The sequence below is a fragment of the Canis lupus genome, chromosome 5, assembly GCF_003254725.2.
Source record: "Canis lupus dingo isolate Sandy chromosome 5, ASM325472v2, whole genome shotgun sequence".
Lineage (NCBI taxonomy): Eukaryota > Metazoa > Chordata > Mammalia > Carnivora > Canidae > Canis > Canis lupus.
This window is the reverse complement of record NC_064247.1, coordinates 55,136,577-55,160,917: the sequence shown is the minus strand read 5'-3', so window position 1 is coordinate 55,160,917 and position 24,341 is coordinate 55,136,577. Positions and strand designations below refer to the sequence as shown.

Sequence of the window (24,341 nt, the reverse complement as noted above, 5' to 3'; positions counted from 1 at the left end):
TCCGGCCCGGCCCCGCCCCTCATGCCGGGTCCCGCGCACGCGCATCTCCCCAGCCCAGCCTTGCCCCCCCGCCCCCCCGCCCCTTGCCAGCCCCGCGGTCCCACGGCGCCAGGTCGACCCCAGCCCCCTCCCTCCTCCCGAGCTCTCTCGGTCCCACCCTCCCTAGCTTTGTGCCGGCGGCGCCGAGCCGCTTCCCCGTCAGCCGCGCCGCGGGAGGAGGGAGCCGCCACCGCGAAGCGGCCGCTCGCAGCCCCGGGCAGGGGCACAGGTAGGTGGCGGCCGCGGGCTGGGCCGCTCACGCAGCCCCGGGCGGCGAGTGGGGGCGGGGGCGGGGTGCGAGGGAGGGGCGGGGTGGGGGAGGGGTGGGCCGGGAGGGACGGGGTTGGGGTGTGGTTTGGGTGAGAGAGGTGAGGAGGAGGATGTAGGGTGGGGTCGGGGTGCCGCGGAGGGTAGTTGGGGGCAAGGTGGGAGCAGGGTTAGTTTGGGCGGGCTCGGGGAGGGGCATGCGTGGGAATTGAGGGAGGGAGGGAGGGAGGGAGGGAGAATTGCAGTACTGGCGAAGAGGAAAACCGAGGGGGATCTGAGAAGTGTAGGAAGGGAAGGATCCAGGCTTAGAATGGAAGGGGTGGGGTCTTGGGGGTGGAGAAGAAAAGTTGGGGCTGTGGGTTTTGAAGTTGGGCATAAGGAGGCGTGAAGGAAGGGGATTTTGAAGGTTATAGACAGAAGACAAGAGGAGAGAGAGATTGGAGTCCTAGGAGAGGGAATCCCAGAGACTAGGAAGAAGGGAAGAAGAATACTTGGTGAAGGACAGAGGAAGAGTGCCTGGGGGTGGAATCCATGGGGATGGAACAGTGTGGGGCAGGAAGGAGAAGCAGGTGAAGGTGAGATTGGGTGTTTGGGACCAGGAACCTCGTTTCAGAAGTGCCTTGGAAGGATTGGAAGGGCCTGGGGTGTGAGAGGCCAGGACGGGGATGTTAAGAGTGGGAGAAGGCAGGGGGGGGGGGGGGGGGGGGGGGGGGGCTGTCAGGATTTGGGATTTTATGTGGAAAAGTCTAGAGTTGGCGGGTAGAAGAACTGTTAAGAGTGTCAGGATGTAGGAGAGATTGGCATGCTCCTGGAAGGAAGTAGGGAGCTAAGTCAGGTGTGGCTCTCTGGAGCTTTGGGGGAGGAAAGGGTGTGGGTGAAAAGGCAGGTAGGAAAGTGCACACGCTGTAAGGTAAAAATAATGAGAGGAGTGGAGAATTGAATAATGATGGTGGCACAGAACAATTAAGGTAAGATCGTTAGTTAGTTATAGGTGGTTTGGAACTAATTTCCGTTCAAGTTTTTGTGTAGAAATTTTCTCAAGAATGCTGCATTTTCAAATAAACCAAGGGTGTCTGAAGCCTGGGATGAAGGCCATGGCTTGACAGATGTTTTCCTGGTGTGTGGATGTGGGTAATTTCTGCCCTGGCAGAGGGAAGAAGGGAGGCCTCAATGTAGCTCTGTCCTGGCTCTGTTCCCACCAACTCTTTCCTCAGATGTCCACTGGTTTTTATCTCCTCCCTGCCCCCACCCCTACCCCCAGCTTAAGCCAGTGAATACCAGAGGATCAAACAGGTGGGTGAGATTAATTTTTAACATCTTTTTTTAATCCCTAAGGCTGATGTCATATTTTTATTCTTGAGAGACAGCATCATGCAGTGGAAAGAGCTAGAGCTTTGGAGTAATACAGCCTTGAGATTGAATTCTGGCTCTGCCACTTACTAGCTCTGTTCCTTAAGTAAGTTACTTTACTTCTCTGAGCCTTTTTACCGGTTAAATGGCAATCTTGACCTCAAGGGATTGTTGAGGGTTACGTGAGATCACTTAATTGAGTGCTTAGCACAGTACCTGACAACTGGTATCTGCTTAATACATGGTAGTTATCGCACCCAGTATCATGATCATCGTCACCATTATTACTATGATTTACTCTTTGGGAATTGTTACTTTACCTACTAAAGTTAGGTGCTTTTTTTTCCCCCCCTTCAAATTAGAGAGCCATAGACCCAGCTCACAGTTTTAATCCTGTGGCCTCTGTCTCTGATTCCTTCCCTCCAGTCCACTTAATTGGTATGGTCCTGCTTCTTGCTTGGCAAACTGGCTTCAAGATCTAAAAAGTTGTCATGTTTAATTATCAATTATTTTATTTTGCCTCTTATTCAAAGAGGCGATAGAGAACTGAGTTTGTAATGTAGTAAGTAAGGTTATGTTTTATTCATAAGATGAAATGATACGCTTTGTGGTAACTTTGGCTCCTTTGTGGTGACTGAATACTAACTAGAACATGCACTATGTAATATTTTTCTGTGCAGTTGTACGGTTTAGAGAACTGCCTCTCTGGAGACAGGCTGGGAGACCATCAGAATGCCCAGTACTCTGTTGATCCAATATAAAATATAGTTAATGCAAATCTAAGCTGGACTTTCTTGCAGATACTAATTTTAATTTTCCAGTTTGCATGGGATTTTTGCCATGGTGTAGAACAGGCCTCGTTGCTTGAGAGCCCATTTATAACCGACCACCATGTACAGCCAGGCATAAGCAAAGCTAAGTATGGAAGCTTTATGTGGAATTCTCTTGCCTTTATGGTTCTTAACCTTGAAAGGCTTAAACATTAAGTTTATTCTTAGCTCTTTTTATAGTACCTCACAAACTTTCCGGAAGCTTCTTATTGAGAGGATGCAAGATGCACAAATTTAATAGAAATCAAAGGTTACCAGGATTTCTTGAACCAAGGTTAGTTCCTCAAGTACCTTCATTGAAGAGCAGAGGAGTCTTGGGCCTTCTGGACAGATAATGTGGTTTTTTACTCTTCAGGAAATACTGGATTCTTTTTTTCATAATTTAGAAAGACAACTAGCATTTGAGTAATTTAGGAGTAAAAAATAGCCAGTACTGCCTTTTTTGAAAGCGATCCATGCAAAGAGAAGCTGCCAGGATTTGGGGCAGCCTGGGTTAGTGTCCATATTCTGGTCCCAAGACGCTTGTGCCCTCTGCTGGATGGAACCGGACCTTTCTGATTTTCACCTGAAGTGATCATTTATCCATTTGTCCGTTTGACTCTATAAAGTTTGTGGAACACACTGTTGGGAGTGGGGGTCAGGAGAAATACAGACCCTGTTTCGTTGTCAGGGAGCTTACAGTGTGCTGATACGTTATAATATGTTCTCTTCATAGAATTTGCCTTTCTATTATTATAGTCAAGTCATTCCTTTTTTAGGGCCATAAGGGTGACTAATTTCTGATCCACAGGTAGAATAGGGCTCTGAATGTCCAAATCCAGAGATAAAGACAGAGAATCTGCTTTATCTCCTCATCAAGATTAACATCTGTGAGGTTGAAGGGGCCAGATACTTACCTCTGCTGAAAGAACAGCTTAGAATAAGTGAGGCATCTCCTTAGCAGCAGTCACTGAATACTGGCAAGAGTATGGGTTATTAGAGCTGGCACCGTGACAGGAATTTTTTTGTCTGGGTTTTAGGGTTTTTTCCCTCCCCTGGTAGTACCAGTAGCAATATTCTCCCATCATTTGCTTTGCTTCTACCACCTGCAGAAGGGTCTGGCAAGTGGGGGAGGAGTCTGCAGCTGTTGCCTAGAAGAGGAGCTGGCTCCTAGCAACAGTATCAGCAGGCCCTGCAGTTCAGAGCACTGAGTCTGTCCCTTTGAGGTCTCACCCTTCTTCTTATTCAGTTCAGCATGTATTTGTTGAGGGCTTACTCAAGACTAGGCACTGTGTTGGGCCTGAGAAAAAGATGAAAAACATAAATGCCATGCCTTCAAAGATCACAGCTCTGGGAATGTTAGCAAGTGAACATAGGACACGGTGCTAAGTGCTATATATAGAAGAGACACTGGTGCTCTGGGAAAACCAGACAGGCATGCACTGGTGCAGGGGTTAGTGAAGACTTCCCAGGAGAGGGATCGTGGTTGAGCTGAGTTTTAATGATGAATAAGGATGAGCTAGAAAGCAGAAAAGGATGGTCCAACCAAAGGGAGCAGCAGAATGGGCAAAGACCAGTGGGACAAGAGAGCACAGCCAGCTTACTTGGGTAGTATGGCATGGCTGAAGAGTAGGGCATAAGAAGCCGAGCAGGAAAGGGTGAGGTTGTCAGGCTAGTCAGGGCCCTTCTTTCTGATGTGCTTTTACACACATAATTATCCTCAGGAGAAACGTGGATTGTACTGCTGTCCACAAACAGGATCACTATTTGATCTCCAGAGACTCAGCATTTTTGATCACTGACTTGATTGTTTGCTGACACTTTTACGTGGCATCAAAACTACATCCCAGCCCTGCATTGATGCAGAAGAAGCTGAGTTAGTTCACTCTGAAAGTCAGTCTTTTAAAGATAATGGCAGCTATTTGACATATATAGAATTTTAACTCTCAGTTCTCTTTAGATCATTGTGTTGTTGCAGAAATGATAATCAGCGGCTTTCATTTAACATAGCAATCTCAGTTTCTCAGGAAAACAAATGTTTATTCCAACTAATGCCTGAGCACAAAATGTCAACCATTGCATAAATGCCTACTGTGTTTGGTGTCTTGCCTCACCTCAAAAGTGTCCTAATAGAGCCCTAAGAGATAAGATGTTTCCAAGAGGTAGAATAGCTTTTTTTTTCCCCCCAGCTCTTGTAATGGAGGTCTTTGTAGATCCAAAAAAGCCCATTGCTGGTGGTCTGTGTAAGGTTTGGCAAATTAGTAGACTTTAGTCTAACAAATATCCACCCAGGGACTGTTAAATCCCAGAGCACTATGTTATATCTCAGAGCATCCCAGAGTCTGGATGAATTAAACCTGGTCCCTCTCCTCAAGGAGCTCAAACCAGTAGAACACAGGCCCAGAAATAAATCAGTAGCAGAACACTGAATCAACAAAGTATGTGGAAGGTGCCAACGTAGCAAGGAAGTTATGTTTCTGGTCTTTGTTCTGTGTGTAAATACATTTTTTAAAACAGAAATAGTGAATTTCATGTATACTGTTTGTACATTTGTAACTTTCAAATCAATAAAAATTTTATGATTTTAATGGCTGCATAACATTCCATGGTATGGATGTATCATAATTTATTTAATAATATCCCTGCTGTTGGACATTTAGGTTGTTTCCATTTGTTTTGTGATTAATCAGCTATGCTGCCGTGACTTTCTTTGTTCTTGTAGATGACTCTCTGTGCTTCTGTAACTTCCCCAGGGTGAATTGTAGAAATGAGATTCGAGCTAGCTTTTGGAAGATAAGTAGGAGTGCACCAGATATAAAGAAAAGGGGGAAAGTAGGAGACAGCATTCCAGATAGAGGCAGCCTGCAGTGCCAGGTTCATAGGCAGCTGGGAAGCTTTGTTTCCCCACATCAACCAAAGGGCCTTCCTGGTAGGCTCGTAAAACTCTGGGCACAGCAAGATGAAGTTGCATGTTATAAATGGCATTTTAATTGGATTTGCTTCCTTTGTGCTTTGCTTTTACAGCTGGAAGCAAGGCAATGTCTTACTACCTCAACTCCGAAAACCACCTGGACCCAGGACCCATCTACGTACGAGAAAATGGTCAGCTGCACATGGTCAATCTGGCCTTGGATGGTGTCAGGAGTAGCCTGCAGAAGCCAAGGCCTTTCAGACTGTTTCCCAAAGGCTTCTCTGTGGAGCTTTGCATGAACAGGGAAGATGATACTGCGCAGAAAGAGAAGACTGATCATTTCATCTTCACATATACCCGGGAGGGGAATCTTCGGTACTCTGCTAAGTCTCTCTTCAGCCTCGTCCTGGGCTTTATCTCTGACAACGTTGATCACATTGATTCCCTTATTGGCTTTCCTGAGCAGATTGCTGAAAAGCTCTTTTCTGCAGCGGAAGCCAGACAGAAATTCACAGAGCCAGGTGCAGGGCTGAGGGCTTTACAGAAATTCACAGAAGCCTACGGAAGTCTGGTACTTTGCTCCCTGTGTTTGCGAAACAGGTGGGTGTTCTGATTAGAGTATTGAGTATTGTGTTGGATATGTTCAGTCTGTCTAGTTCTGGGGCTTTGTGGGCTTGGGGGCATTCTCCCATCAAATAGCACTACAGTTTAAAACTTCTAAATAAAAAGTGGCCGGCCATTTTGAGAAAAATCACTGTCTTTCTCCCTACCCACTGCCCCCACCAGAAAACACAGCTTTATTTTGAAACCGCTTCACCACTGCTTGATTGTCACCACTCCTCCATTCAGTAAAAAAAAATACTTGTAGTCTAGTATGAGAAAAGACAAGATACAATCTGCCAAATATCTCTTGGTGTGCTCTTGAGGATGTGAAGATTAGTAACCAGAGTTCTGGGCCGATTCCAGTTTTCAGAACTCTAGATATTGGGCATTGGATAAAAAAGTAACTTTTTTAAAAGGTGATTAAAATTTCAAGTATCCCGAAATATGGAAATTTTCAAATATGGTCTGTTCACTTTAAAAATAGAAACTGGCAGCTATTTTACCAGCAGAAGATGGGTTTATTGAAGAATAAAAGAGCACTGCAATCTGAGACAATCAAACTATTGGAAAACCACAGGCAAGCCTGGGGGAACAAAGGAGAGGCATACTTTTTTCAGGAGAAAAGAGAAGTTGGGAAGGTTGTTCCAAACTTAAAGTACATTGGAATAAACTAGGAGTTCAGAATGGGGTGGCTTTTCTTTGGTGAAGCTCTTGTCAGAGGGGAGGAGGAAAGCAGCATTTCTTCCTTTGGCTGGGAGTCGTAGAGTAAGACTCACACATGAAAGGTCAAGTCCACGTAAGGTCAAGTCAGGCTTTTCGCTTCGGGTCCTCTGTTGACTCTGAGTGATAGGGAGTGAGAGCTCCCCTTGCTGAAAACCTGACCACTCTCATTTTAGTGAGGTTTCCCATGACTCATTTTGTTGGGTCCCAACACCAAACTCTGTTTTCTAACAGAACAAATGTTTTCTATTGTGACTTGCCTTTGCTTTTATTGATTTATTTAAAGTTTTTAGAGGCACCTGTGTGGTTTAGTTGGTTGAGTATCCTGGACTCTTGTTCTCAGCTCAGGCTCAGGTCTTGATCTCGGGGTCATGAATTGAAGCCATACTTTGTGCTCCACTTAAAAAATAAAACAGATAAAATTTTTATTTTACCATTACCTAAAATTATTTTTAAAGCATCTACTAATTTTTTAAAAAAAACCTTTAGGGGTGCCTTGGATAGCTCAGTAGATTAAACACTCAACTCTTGATCTCAGCTCAGGTATTAATCTCAGGGTTGTGAGTTCAAGCCCTGTGTTGGACTCTGTGCTGGGCATGGAGCCCACATAAAAAAACAAACAAAAACTAAAAAATGTGCCTGGAAAATAATTCAAACACAGAAAGGTATACAGTGAAACATGGCCTCCCTCCCATTTTATCTCCTATTTCTCCAGAGGCAGCTACTGTTCACAGTTTCTTTTATGTCATTCCAGTGACATCTTGTACAGGTACATGCATCTATAGCTCTCCCCTTTGTTATACAAGTGGCAGCACACTCCTTACACCATTACGCATCTTGCTTGCTTTATATATTTTGGAAATCATTTACTATCAATACCTGTAGATTTTAAAAGTAACTGTGTAGTGTGCCATTACATGAACTTTTTTGTGATTAGAAAATGTGAAAAGTTAGCTTTCTATTAAATGCACCATCAATATGACCATTAAAACAAGGCTAAAGTAGAGCATGTAAGAGGAGAAAGTCATGTCAGAAAGCATAAGGTAAATTCATATGCCTTAAGAAACAAAAAAAGGAGGGGTGCCTGGGTGGCTTGGTTGGTTAAATGTCTGACTTCAGCTCAGGTCATGATCTTGGGGTCCTGGGATAGAGCTTTGTGTCGGTCTCTGTGCTCAGTAGGGAGCCGGCTTCTCCCACTCTCTCTCTGTCGTTCCCTCTAGCTCATGCTTTCTCTTCCTCTCTCTCCAAAAAAAAAAAAAAAAAAAAAACTTTAAAAAACAAAAAAGAAGAATTCTTTATTTAATTGGCTCATAGAATTAATGGCATCACTCTGGTTCAAATATTGTACTTTAAAAAGACAAGGCATAAACATACATGTAGACGGGAGCAGAACTGTGGACTTAGGAACTGAGCAAGCACCTTCTAAAAACTCTGTCTCCATGCTATGGTTAGTTACAGCTGAGCCTGGGGCTGTTACCAGTAGAAAAAAGAATTACCTTACCTAAATGAAAAATCCAAGCAATATTTCACTGTAGCACATATATTTAAAATATATTTTACCCCTTCATGTTTTGTTTCAAGTTATTTATGTTCATTGTAGAAAAATTGAAACATGAAAAGTAGAATTATGATAGATGCCTTGTTTTAAAATTATTTTATAAAGGCAGTACAATTTGGGAAATATATAAAGCTGCAATTTTAAGAAATTCATAATCCCACTATTCATGATAATCATTTTCAAATATATTTATGCATTTAGGAATATACTATCTATAATCTGTATTCTGTTTTCTCCCCATCTATCGTTCTAGCTTAAGTATTTTTCATGATAGTGACAATGCTTTTTATCCATTTGTGACATCTATATACTGCCATTGGTCAGTTTGGATGAGAATAGCCCTTTCGTTCATGTTTGGTGAGCACATAAGTTAGCATTTCTGGAAAGCAGCTTAGCAACATGTATCAAGAGCCTTAAAAATATCCATTCCGTTTGACTCATTAATTCCATTTATTGGGAATCTATCCTAATTTTTAATGTAATAACTCAGACATGAGAACAAATACTTTTATATAAGGTGTTCATTATGATACTATTTGTAATAGTGAAAACCTGAAAGCTGAATATCCAACAACTGGAAATAAGTCAATTATGGCACATTCATATGGTGAAATATTATATAGCTATTAATGTTCAAAGATTACTTAAAATGATGTGAAATGTTCTTATATGATACATTTAAAAGGATAAAATTGCATATACTATATGATCCAATTTTTTTAAAAAAAGGAATTTTTATATGCATTGCATATGTAGAAAAAGTCTTTCAAAATGTAGATTGTGGGATTGCAAGTCGTTTAAATTTTCTTTATAATTTTTCACATTTTCTTGATTTTTTTTCTACAGGGGATATATGTTATTTTTATGATCATGAATATAAATATAAGAAACGTTTTTAATGTAGTCTTTATTGCAAGAATCCTAAACTTTGCTGTCTTGTTCAGATACAAGATTAAGATTTTCAATTGTGGGGCTATCTGACTGGTTCAGTTGGAAGAACATGCCACTCTTGATCTCAGGGTCATGAGTTCTAGCCCCACATTAGGTGTAGAGATTACTTAAAAATCTTTTTTTAAAAATGATTTTCAATTGCGATCCCAAACTTCCCTTCTCCTTTTGAATCCCCAGAGAAAAATAGGAAGAGGACAAGAGATTTGGGTTTGCATTTACAATCCAGGGCTGATGCTATAGCAACACAAAGGGTTCAGATCAAAGAGAAGGAGATTGAAGAAATTATTAAAAATAAGTAATTGGGGAGGTTCAGGCACTCACTGTCTTAGGGTGGGTCACAAAGCTGCTTGTTAGATGGAGAGCCAGTGTCTTTGCAACTGGGTTCCAACTTATAAAAACTATTTCCTTCCTGTGTTGAAAGCCCAGTGGTTTTTATTCCAAGTGGTTACAGGAGGCAAACATGTTTTCCTTAAAATATCACCCTGTGTAATGAAGTGATTATAATAACTACCATGAAATGAGATGAGATTCTATTAGATGCCATGTGCTTTTGGAATATTGTGTCTAGTATTCTTATCCTTAAAAGAAGTAATCAGTTGCCGCATTTTCAGTGGGAGAAATTGAGGATCAGAGAAGTTAAGTAACTTTTCACAGTCACACAAGTAATTAGGATTGTTACAATCCAAACTCAATTGTATCTGACACTAAAATATGTCCATGTACTTTCTCTTGCTTCTCCATTACACGATTCTAAACTCATTAATTGGAAGACGGGTGTTGAGCAAGACCCTAGAGCTTTGATCAGGTCCTAGATAAGCATCTAGTAGTGTCTGTCTGTTGCTTTGCATGTTGGTTTCTCAGCCTTGATTTTTGTTCTGTTAATCACATTATACATTGTTATGTCCTTCGCGGATAACCCTTGTTTCAGAATTACTAAAAATCTTTTGGTTAATTGATCAAAGGATGTGTGTTTTCCTTTCTCTGATTGCCAGTAATCCCCCAAATCCCCATTAACCCACTTCCAACTCTGATTGGAAGATAGAAAACAGCAGCTTTATTTACAGTGCAATTAAAATACGTCTGTGTAAATAAGACTCAGTTGTGTATCCAGCTGAGCTCTGTCACCAGGCTGCTTAGAGAGGGTATCAATGCCCCAGGCCATCTGTACCTAGCAGTTAGGCCAGTGACCAGCTTTCAGTACATCTTATTTTGATTGGAAATAGGAAGAAAAGAGATCTAACTTCCCTCTTGCCTTCACGTTATCCTATCTTCTTTGTCTTTGGTAATTATCCTATTGACAGAAAAGAGAAGTGAACACTTTTAAGTGTAACTCCACTGATTCTAGCATACCATTTTGCTGTGGAAACTTCTAGATATCCATGAGGAAAGTGGATGAAAAAGTCATTGTCTTGCCACAAGTCAGTTTTCCTGTTTTCTTAGGATCTTCTCTTCCCTATTTCCTGTCACTCCTAATCCTTTTTCATTTTTTTCTCACTGATATCATCTGAAATAGATGAACAACTGGAAAGCAGGGTGGAGGCCCCAGCCTGGGCTGTGGAATGCCCTTTTCTTTTCCTCTCCAGAGGCCTCCCTGATGCTTCCTGATAGCAGTTTGGCAAGGTGCTCCATTGTAATTAAATTGTGCTCATAGGTTTGTCTTAACCATCTAGAGGAGACTAAGTCTTTGTAGTTTGTCATACTGCAGGAACTTTCAGAGTGAAGTTAACAGGCGCAGTGGAGTGGGCAGCCACTGAAACATGTTTGAATAGAAAAGATAAAATGTGATCTGCCAAACATCTCTTGGTATATTCTTAGGGATGTGCAGAGATTAGAACTCAGAGTTCCAGGCCGTGTTCCAGTTTTCAAGCTAGTAGATACTTGAGCATAAGATAAAAGGCAACTTTAAAAGAATGAATGATTAATTTTTTGAGTGTCCTAAAGTTTGGAAATTCTCCCATCAGGTCCCAACACCAAGGTCTGTCTGCTTTTTTTTGTTGTTGTTTTGTTTTGTTTTCTGTGTTTTTTTTTTCAAGGTCTGTTTTCTGACAAAGATGTTTTCTCTTGTGTCTTGCCTTTGCTCATATATTTTTATTCTTAATTTTTTTTGTATATTTTTATTTAAAAGTTTTTATTCCACTGTCATGTAAAAAGACTCAAAGTATTCACTAGTTAAAAAATTCACCCTGGCTCACATAGTAGTTGGTGAAGTCTGCTTATTACATAGTTCCTTGTACTGATGGAATGTTGACTAAATCATGAAGCCACAAATGGTAATGTTTTAAAAGAAGGAAAAGAAAAGCTATTGATTGCTCTCCATGCCCCACAGATACCTGGTGATTTCAGAAAAACTTGAGGAGATTAAGTCTTTCCGGGAGCTGACCTGCCTGGATCTTTCCTGTTGCAAGCTTGGAGATGAGCATGAACTTCTAGAACATCTCACCAATGAGGCCCTGTCTAGGTATTGACCTGCCACCACTTGTAGATGGAATTTTTTTTTTTTTTAAAGATGACCCAGTGGGATCATCTTGAAGAATGCTAATCACTTTCCAGTCCTGTGTTTATTTGCTAATTTTTTTTCTTTTCTAAAACATTTTAAATCTCCTTTACTAGGCACAAGCAATATAGATTAAACAGTTCTTAGGAAACCAAGTCTGTTGGTTCATTTTCTAAAATAACCTTTATTTCAACATGCAATATACGAAACAGCCTGGGGTGAAAATGATTTTGCCCTTAGTTTTCCAGTCCTAGTTTATTCTAACAAAAGTCATCCTTTTGTATTTTAACTATCAATGAACTATAAATTATTTAAAAAGTAAACTATTGAAGACCGCCTCATTCTTTGCAAGAATCATAATTTAAAGAAATCACCCAGTTTATACCATTTGCAAATAGTCCAGCTGATCTCCAGTTGCTCAGTCTGGCCAGCAGAGAGGAGGCCAGATGGATTCCTTTGTGGTTTCATAAACAGCCAGAAGCATAACAGTATGACAAACTCAAGTCTAACCAGCTTCCTAGGGCCTGCTTTAGACAGTGACACCTACACACTACCCCATACAAAGGTATTTTTGTGTGAGGTTTAGTAAAGGTTCAGATGTCTTGTGTGTGGGACAGTGGAGCAAATTAATACCCTAAAATTTCAGGTTAGCTGGATGGATTGGGTGATGGGTGTACCTAAAAACCAGTTTGAAAATCTAGATTTATAAAGCTAGGTTAAAATTAGAGGATTGTTTGCTTTGCAAAAAGAATTCTCCTAGGAGTTCTTTAGTAGACTTTCCTGACCTATTTAGAGTGTTTTTGGTTTTCAAATAGGATTTTTCATGAATGTAGCTTCTGTGTTAAACAAGATATATTTATCCCCTTAATGAAGTCTCTGTTTACCTCATTTGACCATATAGCCTTAGTGCCCTCTGCCATCGGAGATTAGTACTACATGACACTTCCATCCCTAACTTAACCCTCAACTAGTAAATAGCACCAAAAGGTTTATAATTCCATTAAATGCATTGGGTATGAGATAACAGGATGTATTTATAGATGAAATTTATGAAAGCATGTTCTTGTGCATAGACTTTCTCAAAATCTGATTTATCTATGGACTTTGTTTCCCTAGCGTAACTCAGCTCCACCTGAAGGATAATTGTTTATCTGATGCTGGGGTACGGAAAATGACAGCACCAGTTCGAGTGATGAAAAGAGGCCTTGAAAATCTAACATTATTAGACTTATCTTGTAAGTTTTATTAGAAATATAGTTCTTAATGTTGGAAGAATGGTTTTAGAAATCACCTAGTTCTTCCCCCATCATTTTAGAGGTGATAAGATTAAAGGTGGTAACTTTCCTAGATGCCACAGCAAGTTAGTGGCAGAGCAAGAATAAAGCCAGAGGGTCTTGACTCCTGGCCAGGTACCTTTCCTGGTTTGCTGCCCCCTCTTTAGGGTAGGAAAAGCCTTTCCAGATTCATCTGGACCACTCTGTGCAGACAGGGCAGCCTTTCATCCTTCTCATGGCATATATAAAAGACATATGGCTCACCTTTACTTACCTTGAGTTGCTGATACATAGTGTCTGTCAGCTAGGTCTTTTAATCAATACTTGCTTGATGAAAATCTTGATGAATTCACAGTTGTGATAACTTACTCAGGATTAACCAGATGTGACTTTAGTGGTAAAAAGTTGATAGAGATCATTTACAATTTAACTGAGTGTCCATTCAATATATGGCAGGATGGTATGGTGTCAAAAGAATGAAAGGAACAGGGGTTTAAAGTCAAAGGACACTCCTTGTTCTACATTTTTTAATAGCTGTGTACCCTGAGTAAGTTATTTAGCCTCTCTGAGCCTCGACTTCTGTAAAACGAAGACCGTAGTGAATGTCCAACCTCCCTCCCAGAAAAGTGTATTTATTCAGCAAATATTTTTTGAGCATCTGGAATGTGCTGGGTATTGTACTCATGGCTTTGAGGACTCAGTGCTAAATGTAATACTCTGATTTGAAAAGGTAATATGTAAGAAAGATTTCTGAAGACAGTGCAAATTAGTAAGAGTAGTAACAGTCTCTGTGTCTAAAAACCTTTGAAAGTCTTTTAAAAATCTTTTTACTTTGGAGGTGAAATAGCCACACACAAAGTGCGATAAACCATAAACATGTTTATGGATGCTGTTTTTATAGGGCTCCAGATTAAACCCTTTGGGTTAACTTCCTGGTTCATTTATTTTTCTGCTAATCCCCACCTCCTAGAAAGTTAGAGCTATAAAGGATCTTAAGGGTCATTTGGTGTGGCTGTTCCCATATTACAGACAGGATGAAGATAAGTAAGATCTTTGTATCGTTTTCTCTGAAAAGTTTGCTCACTCGGTACTTTATATTTTATCATTGTTTGGCCTTTTTCTGAGCTTATTGTTGGACTTTAGCAGTAGCTCTACTGTATACTGTTATATAGCCTATGTTTTTGACATCTAGGTAACCCTGAGATCACAGATGCGGGAATTGGATACCTCTTCTCTTTTAGAAAACTAAACTGCTTAGATATTTCTGGGACAGGGCTCAAGGTAAGACATTTGCTTGTTTCCCAGACTTATAATTAGATATTTTTTGCTCCTGCTAATTGGTATTTAGAAAAGACTGGTGTTTGTGATGGTATTTATTTCCCACTGAAAGCAAGCAAGAATTGACCAGGTGTGTGCTTTCTTGTTCTTTCCCTCGTAGGACATCAAAGCCGTCAAACACAAGCTCCAGACCCACATAGGCCTTGTCCACTCCAAAGTGCCTTTAAAGGAATTTGATCACAGTAACTGTAAGACAGAGGGCTGGGCTGACCAGGTACTGCAGATTTTTCTCTCTCACAGTGTATATAGCTTTTCATTTTAAGTCCAAGTGCCTTAATCAACACCTTGAACAAACATTAATTTTCTAGGTAGTCTGGCTAAATTATCATCTTCACATCAGATCAGAGACAGTAATGGCCTATACCTGACCCAACTACTTAAGGCAAAGTGTTAGATGTCAGTCCTTAGAGATCATGCTCTGGTCACTATATTGTGGCTCATCCATATTTGCCCTAGGAGAAAATGCCGTCGAGAAAATGCCATCTTGAAAACGACTCAGAAAATAAGTGAATTCTGGCCTGCTATGCAAAAAAGCAGTATGTCCAGCTGCAAGAGGACACATTCTCTTAGCAGCATTAGATGCTGAAAAAAAAAAGTCACACCGATAAGGGTTCAAATCTCACTCTTTCCCTTAGTGTGGGCAAATTTCTTACCTTGTAGAGCTTTGGTGAGGAAATGTCCTTTTTTGTCCTCTCACTGAGTGAACCCTCCCATTTTCAGCTTCTTGGCTGACTTTGCTTTGCTTTGGTCTTATCTTCTTGGTGGTCTTCCTCAACTTAGTATAGACCTAAGTAGGAAATTAGAAGGTAAGCAGGTAGTAGGGCACCAGTAAATTGCAGTTTGCCTATGGCTGGTGCCCTTCTTCTTGAGATACTGTTTCTTGGTAGAGGCCTCGAGGACCCACCTGTTTTGTTCTGGATTCTTCCTTGGCTCCACTATAATGCATGATGGTGGACCTATCCAAGTGCCTAATTGTATCATCTTCCTGTAAGTAATCAAGAAGGGGTGAGTCAGTATTTCAGGAGCACTTTTGTGTTTGTACATAAGATACATGCTGAAATCGTTATAACAGTTTGTAGCTGTGGATGAATCTTAAACATATATCCAGTGGACTTGGGGCAGGTGTGGGATGATCATGCAAAGGCTTGATGAAGTTTGGTAGCAGGGGATGAGGGGATGAGCGTAGGCTGTGGAGTCAAGGAGACATGGGTTTGGGATCCTGGCTGCACAACACAATAGCTTTATGACTTAAGACAACTTTGAGTTGCAATTTCTTCATCCATATAAAGAAACCAGGATTTCTTACAGAGCTTGGTAAGGTTGAAGTAAAATACCTAGCAACCTGGCTTGAAAGCACAGATTATACCATAGAGATACTGTGGGTGTGGTTCCAGACTGCCCCAAAGAAGCAAATATTGTGGGGTGCCTGGGTTGCTCAGACTCTTGATTTTGGCTCAGGTTATGATTTCAGGGTTGTGGGATTGAGCCCCGTATTGGTCTCCATGCTCAGCAGGGATTCTACTTGAGATTCTTTTCTCTCCCTCTGCCTCTCCCCACCACGCCCTCTCTCTCAAATAAATAAACCTTTTTAAAAGCACAAGTATTGCGATAAAGCAAATCAGATTATTTTTTTGGTTTCCCAGTACATATAGAATTTATACTGTAGTCTGTTAAGTGTGTAATAGCATTATGTCTAAAAAATAATGTACTCAATGTTAATTTGAAATATTTTATTGTTAAAAAAATATTAGCCATCTGGGGATCCCTGGGTGACTCAGCGACTTAGCACTTTCCTTTGGCCCAGGGCGTGATCCTGGAGTCCTGGGATTGAGTCCCACATCAGGCTCCCTGCATGGAGCCTGCTTCTCCCTCTGCCTGTGTCTCTGGCTCGTGCCCTCTCTCTCTCTCTCCCTCTCCCCCCTCCCCCTCTCTCCCCCCTCTCTCCGTGTCTCTCATGAATAGATAAATAAAATCTTAAAAAAAAAAAAGTTAGTCATCACTTGAGCTTACAGCAAATTTATGAAAAAATTTGGAATGTCACAAGCATTATCAAAATGTGACACCGAGACATGCAGTGAGCAAATGCTATTAGAAAAATGGTGCCAATAGACTCGTCTTTATGCAGGGTTGCCACAGACCTTCCATTCATAAAAAACATGGTATCTGCTAAACATAATAAAGCAAAGCTCAGAGGCATGATGGGGCTCCTTCACACATGGAGCTTCGTCCCATGCATGTGAGTGGGCCCCGGGGCGCAACCATAGCATTTGGGCCATCTCTTGCTGACCCCCTATTGAAATGTCTTGGGGCTCACTCTAGGCTCCTGCTGTGCTCTTTGCAGGTGACACAGACCAATGAGGCCAGATAACACGAGTCCCCTTACTTTCCTCCCTGTCTCACAATATCTCCCTTTTCTTCATATTCTGCTTCCCTCCTGTCCCAGGGGTCAAGTGTGCCATTTCATTCCAGGGTTGAGCATTTGAATATTTTTCAGTCCCAGTCCCTGAGTTCCTCAGCTTTCGCTGGGATATTCCACTTATAATGATTTCCCTCTCCTCCCCACCCTTTGGTGTTCAGTCTCATGCTGTGTTGGCTGCTTTCTTTACATGCATAAATATACCTTACACTTTCTTGAACGTGGTCTTCACCCCCAGTGCAGCTGTGACATGGTTCCTGTGACCTTGTCCACCTCCTCGCTGCCCACTCAGTTCTTAATCCCTTGTGCTCTAGGTCTGGCCTTCCCTGCCTCGCAGCAGGCATTTTCTTGGACGTGGCATCTGACCCCGTTCTCCACCTTCCTGGCCTTTCGCCTTATTCCACTCTTACTTCTCCTGCCAGCTCTGGCTGATTCCTCACTGCCTCCTTTCACTGTCCTGGTGATCTCCAGTGTCCCTGCAGGGAAGATTGTACCTTCTCTGACACAGATCCATTCCTAAATACTGTCTGTAAATCGCTGCCAGGCACCCCAGGTTCAGCATGTCCAGAACCAAGCTCATTTTCTTCTTCCCTGTATCCAGGCAGGTCTTGCAATTGACATACATATTTCTGTTAGTGAAGTACTATTTCCATATTGCCCACTGAATCACCAGGTTTGGTTTATCCTGGTGTTCTCTTCAATCTGACCCATTCCCCATAACTAGAGAAGTTTTGTAGAAGGGATGACATCTAGTATTTCCTGGGGCTTTCTGTGTGCCAGACACAGCCACACCCCTCATTTAATCCTCACAGCAGCCTGAGGGTATTAGTATAGTATTATTAATATTAATTTACAGATGAAGAAATTGAGCCCCCCAAAATAAATCACTTGCCAAGGGTACCCTGGCTACAGGTGGTGTTGCTAAGTCTGGAACTATATTCTTAACATTCTGTGTTGTCCTATCTCTGTGTCCTGAAGTGTTTTCCTTGACTTTATGATCATTTTATTGCATCCTATAATGAGAAATATTAAAAGTTCTTGTTACTTGCAGTATATGTAAAATAATCACTTTATGTATAGTTTATACTCAGCCAGATTTCCAAAAGAATTTTTAGTAGCTTATAATAAATATACATCTGTAACAGTTTTGAAAAATGGAAACTGATCATGAAATGTAAGAATATGGGAATGTGGGAATTTTATACACATACAAGTTTGAATTATATTTGGTATATTTTAAGGCATGAAAGTGAGTCTAATCTGTGAAAAATATTTTGACTAAGGTTTTACATTTTTTTATTTAAGGATATGCACTTTTTTCTAGCTTGCAATAGAGATGAAGATAGACAGGGAATCAGCTTTATAGATTTTTCCCGAGTCATGCAAATACGTATATCTAGCATGTTTGTATTCTGATCAACTCCTGCATTAAAACAGAAAATCTAGGCTTGACTTGGTTACTCTTTCACCTATCAACTGAAGATTACCACAGGATTTGTGTTTGTGGAAAGGGAGCTAGGGGGAACAGGAAAGCTTGAGATTAAAAGCTCGAGATTTTGTTCAGATTAAAATCTTTTCAAATACATTTCAGATTGTTCTGCAGTGGGAGCGTGTGACTTCAGAAGCTGTGAAGCCACAAGAATCTGGGGAGCCTCAAACAGCAGCTCAGCACTTCTGTGAGAAATTCTTTTTTCTTTGGAATTTTTGCTGTTAGGTTATTTGCACCCGTAAAGCAGTTGGTACCCCGTAATGGGTATCAGCCCATTTTCACTCAGTGGGAAAAGTAATTATGATAGTATTGACTTACATAGATCATCAAGACTTGTATTCTCTTGACATACTACAGTGTAAGTTCACACTTAGCTTTGAGCACCACCACCAGGAAAATAGCTCATTAAATGTATGTATGTATGTATGTATGTATATTCCCTCTTGTTCCAAAAAGGATTTGCCATGGCACAAAAGTAGAGAGAGTACAGAACATTAAAAAAGGAATTAAGACTAGCCAAAAGATAGAAGCATCCCAGGTGTCCATCAAAAAATGAGTGAATGGGGTGCCTGGCTGGCTCGGTCAGTGGAGTGTGCCACTCTTAATCTTGAGGTTGTGAGTGTGAGTCCCATGTTGGATGTAGAGATTAGATAGGAATAAAATATTCACAAAGAGGGGGTGATAAAAGGATAAACAACATATAGTATTTCAATACAATGGAATATTATTCAGCCTTAAGAAGGAAGAAAGTTTTGACATATATTATAACATGGATGAAATTTGAAGAAATTATGCTAAGTGAAATAAGCCAGTCAAAAAGAAACATGTTGAGGGATTCTTCTTATAGGAGCTTCCTAAAATAGTCAACTTTATAGAGAAAGACCGCCTGGGTGGCTCAGCGGTTTAGCGCTGCCTTCGGCCCAGGGCCTGATCCTGGAGACCCAGGATTGAGTCCCACGTTGGGCTCCCTGCATGGAGTCTGCCTCTCTCTCTCTCTCTCTCTCTCTCATGAATAAATAAAATCTTAAAAAAAGAAAAAAGAAAATAGAGTAGTGGGTATCAGAGCCTGGGGAGAGGAGAAGGGAGTTCCTGATGAACAGTTACAGTGTTTCCATTTTGCATCATGGAAAAGTTCTGGAGAGAGATGGTGGTGATGTTTGCCCAAGGATGTGGATGAACGCAGTACCTCAGGACTCTACACTTAAAAATGATGAAAGTGGTAAATTTATGTTATTTTACTATAATTTTTTTAAAGGAGTTAAGTGATAAAGTCAAAATGAAGGAAAAATAAAGGTAACAAAATTAGAATTCACGGCATACCACAACTGTAGAATAAAGTGGTATCATTTGCTAAGAGTTGTGCCCTAAAATTTGGCTCTTGTTTAGAAGCAAAGTCCTGATTTTGAATAATAAGAGGTAACCTTTTCTGAGCTTTTATTATGTGGTAAACATTGTGCTGAACACTTTATATGTTACCTTATTTATCTTCACATCATGCTTATGAATTTGGTTTTATATCCTTACGAAGATGAGAAAACAATCTCAGAGAAGTTACTTGCCCGAGTAACTGGATAAGTAGGCTTATCCAGGAAGTGGCAGATCTGGGATTTGAATCCAAATCTGTCAGACTCCCATGTGGGTATGTTCCTTCAGCCTATGCTAGTGCACATGCCACTGTTACTTGCTAGGTTGTTCAGAAGAGAATAAACTTAATCCAAGCCTCTCTTTGTTTGGGCCTTTGTCGTTTTCCTTGGATCCTCTTTCTGGACTTGAGCAGGCGTTAACACACCAGTGTAATCAACTCATGGCCACTCCCTTCTGTCACTCTTACAGATGGCAAGCGGGCTCGAACAGAAGCCCCCGTGAAGTGTCCACTGGCAGACACCCACGTGAACTCTTCTGAGAAACTCCAGTTCTATAAAGAGAAAGCCCCAGACTGCCATGGACCATTGTTAAAGTGTGAAGTTGTCTCAAGCCAGGAGTCAAAGAAGAGCAAGAAGAGAGCTTTTGAAGAGCCAGAGAAGGAACAGAGCAATGCTTCGCAGTCTTCAAAGCAGAAATATGTATGTCTTGCTGTGGAAGACTGGGACTTGTTAAATTCCTACTGATTGGTAGATAGGAGTTGACCTCTTTCCCCCTGACTCTGATCTGATGTATGAGGAAAGGGGGCTGATGGTGTTTTCCTTTTTGTTTAACTTTACCTATGGCATTAGCATAGCAAGCGGATATTTCTACTTTTGTGGTGGGGGAGGGGAATGCTATGGAAGTATGTAATAATTTCTAATGTATATTTTCAATACATAGTAATTTTTTCAAATAAACGTTTTTGCTGTCCTTAAGTCCTGCTTGTGAAGTGTAGACTGAAACTTCAGGAAATAACACTTTAGTTTGGGATAGAAGGCCATTTGAAATAAGGCAGCTTAGCATGACTTAGTATAAGATGGCCCACCCAAGAAGGGGTGTGTGTGTGTGTGTGTGTGTCTTCCATTATTGAACACCTCCTGTGCACCACACTCTGTCCCCACAACAACAATGGAAGATAGGTATTAGCCCCACTTTAGAGTTAAGAACACTCCACCTCACCTGGGTGGCTCAGTTGGGTAAGCATCCAACTCTTCAGATCATGATCTCAAGGTTCTGGGATTGAGCCCTACATCAGGCTCTGCTCTCAAGAGGGAGTCTATTTGAGGATTCTCTCTCCCTCTCCCACTCCCTCTACTTGTGTTCTCTCTCTCTCTCTCTCTCAAATAAATAAATCTTAGAAAAAAGAAAAAGAAAACTCAGCCTCAATCTAAGTGAGTTGATTAAGGTCACAGAATTTATACTTTCTGTCCAACTCTAAAGCCGCCTCTTACATTGCCACCTTAAATAATAGCTACCGTTTATTAAAATCTCAATTAAGTCTATAGAGTAAACCACCAAGAATCTTCATGATAGTCCTGCAAAGCCAGGATTATCACCTCTGATTAGGAACCTGAGACCAATGACTTGCCTTAGAGCAGTGCTTAAGCTTTATCCTGCTTATAAATTACCTGGGGATCTTGTTAAAATGCAGATTCTGGTCAATAGATCTGGAATGGGGCCTAAGATTCAACATTTCTAACAAGTTTCCAGAAGATACTAGTGCTTCTAATTTGTGGACCGCACTTAGAATAGCAAGGCTCAGGACCTTCCCTGTCCCATACAGTAGCCCCTAGTGATATGTGGCCATTGGACACTTGAAATGGGACTAGTCCAAATTGAGATGTGCTGTAAAATATGCACTGGAGATCATATCAAGGTACAAAATATGAAAAAAATCTCCCATTCTCAAGTATTGATTACATGTTAAAATGGTAATTTGGGGGTTAAAATACTCATTTCACCTGTTTTTATGTGTCTAATGTGACTACTACAAAATTTACATGTCTTACACTTCTGATTCGCATTATATTTCTATTGGACAGTGCTGCTGTGGACCATATTGCAGCCTTACAGTGAGTTTAAAGCAAGACTTAACTGGTGAGTAAAAGGAAGGGAGTGAATACCTCAAGGATACAGGGGTCCGTCCCTCCGGCAGGTGAGCTGTTCCTCAGTTAAAAACAACCCAGCATACATGGCATGACAATGTCAGTGTGACCAGTTTGACACGTGGAAATGCTTTGCAGTTTAACCAGGATTTTAATACGGGCGGATCTTGGGTCTGATACATGTTTTACTTGCAATTCAGAGCTAGGCAAGCTGCTATGTAAAGGCCTGTTGCCCTGCATCATATCAAAAGTTCTGATTCTGAAATTTGTAAAATGAAAAAGATTAGATGCAGATTGCTTTTCTTTGTAGAAGTAGAGTTTTGAAATGTCATTTGGGTGGACAGTAACACACCTTGCCAAATTCCTAGTGCAAATATACAGCCTTCCTTGTCAAATTTAGCATATGTTGTTAGTCAAACAAGTCTAGTTTGATGGTCACCCTCAAGACCCCCACCCCACCTTGCTGCCGTGGGGCAACACTGTCAGAGAGGGGCATCTGGAATTCCTCTTCAAACAGCCACCTGTTCTCATCGTTTTGGAGGGCAAATCTTCAAAGTCCCTTCTCATTACTTCTCTTTTGTAAACACAGTATACTTTTGAAGTGAACGCTTCATTTTCTTTAATACTTTTTTTCTTTCAAGGATCTCATTTTCTTCTGCTGGTGATGCCTTTAAACAAACACTTCTTGTTTGATCTGAGCGATTCATTGTAGTCATTCAGGTGGAGTTATGAAAGTCTAGGCTTCGTTTAAATGATTGAAACAAATGGTTGAGGCCAAGAATTTATAACTAGCATAAAAGAGACAAGGTAATTTGTATGTGTGTTTTGCTCTCTGCAAAGATTACTTTTAAATTAGAATTTCTTGTTTCCTCTTCGGATTTACTTGCTCACTCTTTGTGAACTTTATTTTTTTTTTCAAGATCTTATTTATTCATTAGAGACAGAAGAGAGAGAGAGAGAGAGAGAGAGAGAGAGAGAGAGAGGTGGAGACATAGGCAGAGGGAGAAGCAGGCTCCACGCAGGGAGCCTGATGCGGGACTTGATCCTGGGACTGCAGGATCACACCCTGGGCTGAAGGAAGGTGCTAAACCACTGAGCCACCCAGGGATCCCCCTCTTTGTGAACTTTAGACAAGTGACTTAATTCTGCTGATCTTCAATTTACCACTTTAGGCCATCTACCTATTTAGTGCATGTAAGAATGAATAAATCAGTATTCTCAAAAGTATGGTCCTTGGACCCCTGCCCTGCATCTAGGGCGGGTGAGTAGGTATTTGTTAAAATGAAAATCCCTGTGCCACAACTGGATTTGCTGAATCTGAATTTTCTGGTTTATTAGAATTACATAATCTGACATGAAGCCAGCTTTTCTTCTCATACATTCACATTTTTTAAATGCCAAGTACTGATTTATTCACATGGAAAGGTATATATTGAACATTTAATGTGTGCTTGGTGCTGTGGATTCAAAAGTGAACAATACAAAAGATGTATTTGCTTTCAAGGAGCTTACATCCAAGGAGGGTGAGGAGACAAAGTAGGACAGTATGTCAATAAGCTAAGTTCACATGGAGAAAAGTACTTTGAAGAAAGTGAAACAGTAATGGGGAGGGTTAATTTAGAATTCAATTTAGGGGATTATAGGAGGCCTCTCTGAGGAAGTGACAGTTGAGCTGAGAAGTATGACAAGGAACTAATCATTCAAGGGTCTGGGTGAAGAGGGTGTTAGTAAAAAAGAACAAGTGCAAAAGTTTCAGGTGGTAAATGCTTACTTGGCACAGTTTAGGGACAGAAAGAAGAAAAAGGCCAGATGGCTAGTGCATTGTAAGTAGTAAAAGACAAGTTTAGGAGAGGCAAGTGGTAGAAGATTACCTCGGCCTTGAGGGTCATGGAATTTGAATTTTATTGCAGTGTAACAGAAAGCTGCCAATGGAGCCTAAATCACATGTCTGATAAATAAATAAATATATTTTAAAGATTTATTTATTTGAGAGAGAGTGCAATAGGGAGGGGTAAAGGGAGAGAGAAACTCAAGCAGACTCCCTGCTGAGCTCGCTGCAGGATGTGAGGCTCCACTCTGGGCTCGATCTCATAATCCTGAGATCATGACCTGAGCTGAAACCAAGAGTCCAACACTTAACCAACTGAGTCACCCAGGTGCCCCTGATTTATATTTTGAGTAAGTAACTCATGGTGCTCAGGGGGCCCTGTATATGGAGCATGGATCACAGTGGGGACACCAATGGAGCAGGGAGTCCCTTGGGGGCCATTACAGAAGTCTGGGTGAGAGATGATGGAAACCGCAACATGGATGGTAACAGTGACGATGGGAAGAGGCTGGATTCAGGGGCTATTTTGAAGGGGTAGCGGATAGGCCATGTTGATGAACTTGGTGTCAGGATGGGAAGGAACAAAAACAGTAAAACCAAAAATGACTCCTTCCTTAAGTATTGCCTGAACAACTGTGAGTCCTGGTGCTATTTACTAAGATTGGACGACCCAGGAGAGGAACAGGTTCAGGGTGGGTGGGAACCAAGAGTTCTGTCACAGATGCACGTGATGCCTGGGGGGATGTCCAGGTAGACCAGTGCCCGGACAGGAGTCTGGAGCTTAG

At 41.2% G+C, this 24,341-nt stretch overlaps 1 protein-coding gene across 2 annotated transcripts; it reads left to right on the top strand.

The window, feature by feature from the left end:
- The first annotated feature begins 61 nt into the window (after positions 1–61).
- Positions 62–20,558, top strand: LRRC42 (leucine rich repeat containing 42). Of its 2 annotated transcripts, none has more exons than XM_025427694.3 (8): positions 62–268; positions 5,490–5,976; positions 11,535–11,666; positions 12,819–12,937; positions 14,169–14,257; positions 14,415–14,528; positions 18,322–18,406; positions 20,053–20,558. In XM_025427694.3, exons 2-8 carry the CDS (start codon positions 5,504–5,506, stop codon positions 20,325–20,327), a joined length of 1,287 nt encoding a protein of 428 aa, XP_025283479.1. In that variant the 5' UTR covers positions 62–268; positions 5,490–5,503; the 3' UTR covers positions 20,328–20,558. The 2 variants fall into 2 exon arrangements, with proteins under 2 accessions (XP_025283479.1, XP_025283480.1); XM_025427695.3 differs by lacking the exon at positions 62–268 and adding an exon at positions 1,052–1,274.
- Positions 20,559–24,341: the final 3,783 nt, after the last annotated feature.

Bases quoted from the DNA above. Each gene is read 5' to 3' on its own strand.
- LRRC42 (XM_025427694.3), top strand. From the start codon at position 5,504: ATGTCTTACTACCTCAACTCCGAAAACCACCTGGACCCAGGACCCATC. The intron at 5,977-11,534 runs GTGGGTGTTCTG...CATGCCCCACAG, and splicing joins TCCCTGTGTTTGCGAAACAG to ATACCTGGTGATTTCAGAAA. The intron at 14,529-18,321 runs GTACTGCAGATT...AATACATTTCAG, and splicing joins CAGAGGGCTGGGCTGACCAG to ATTGTTCTGCAGTGGGAGCG.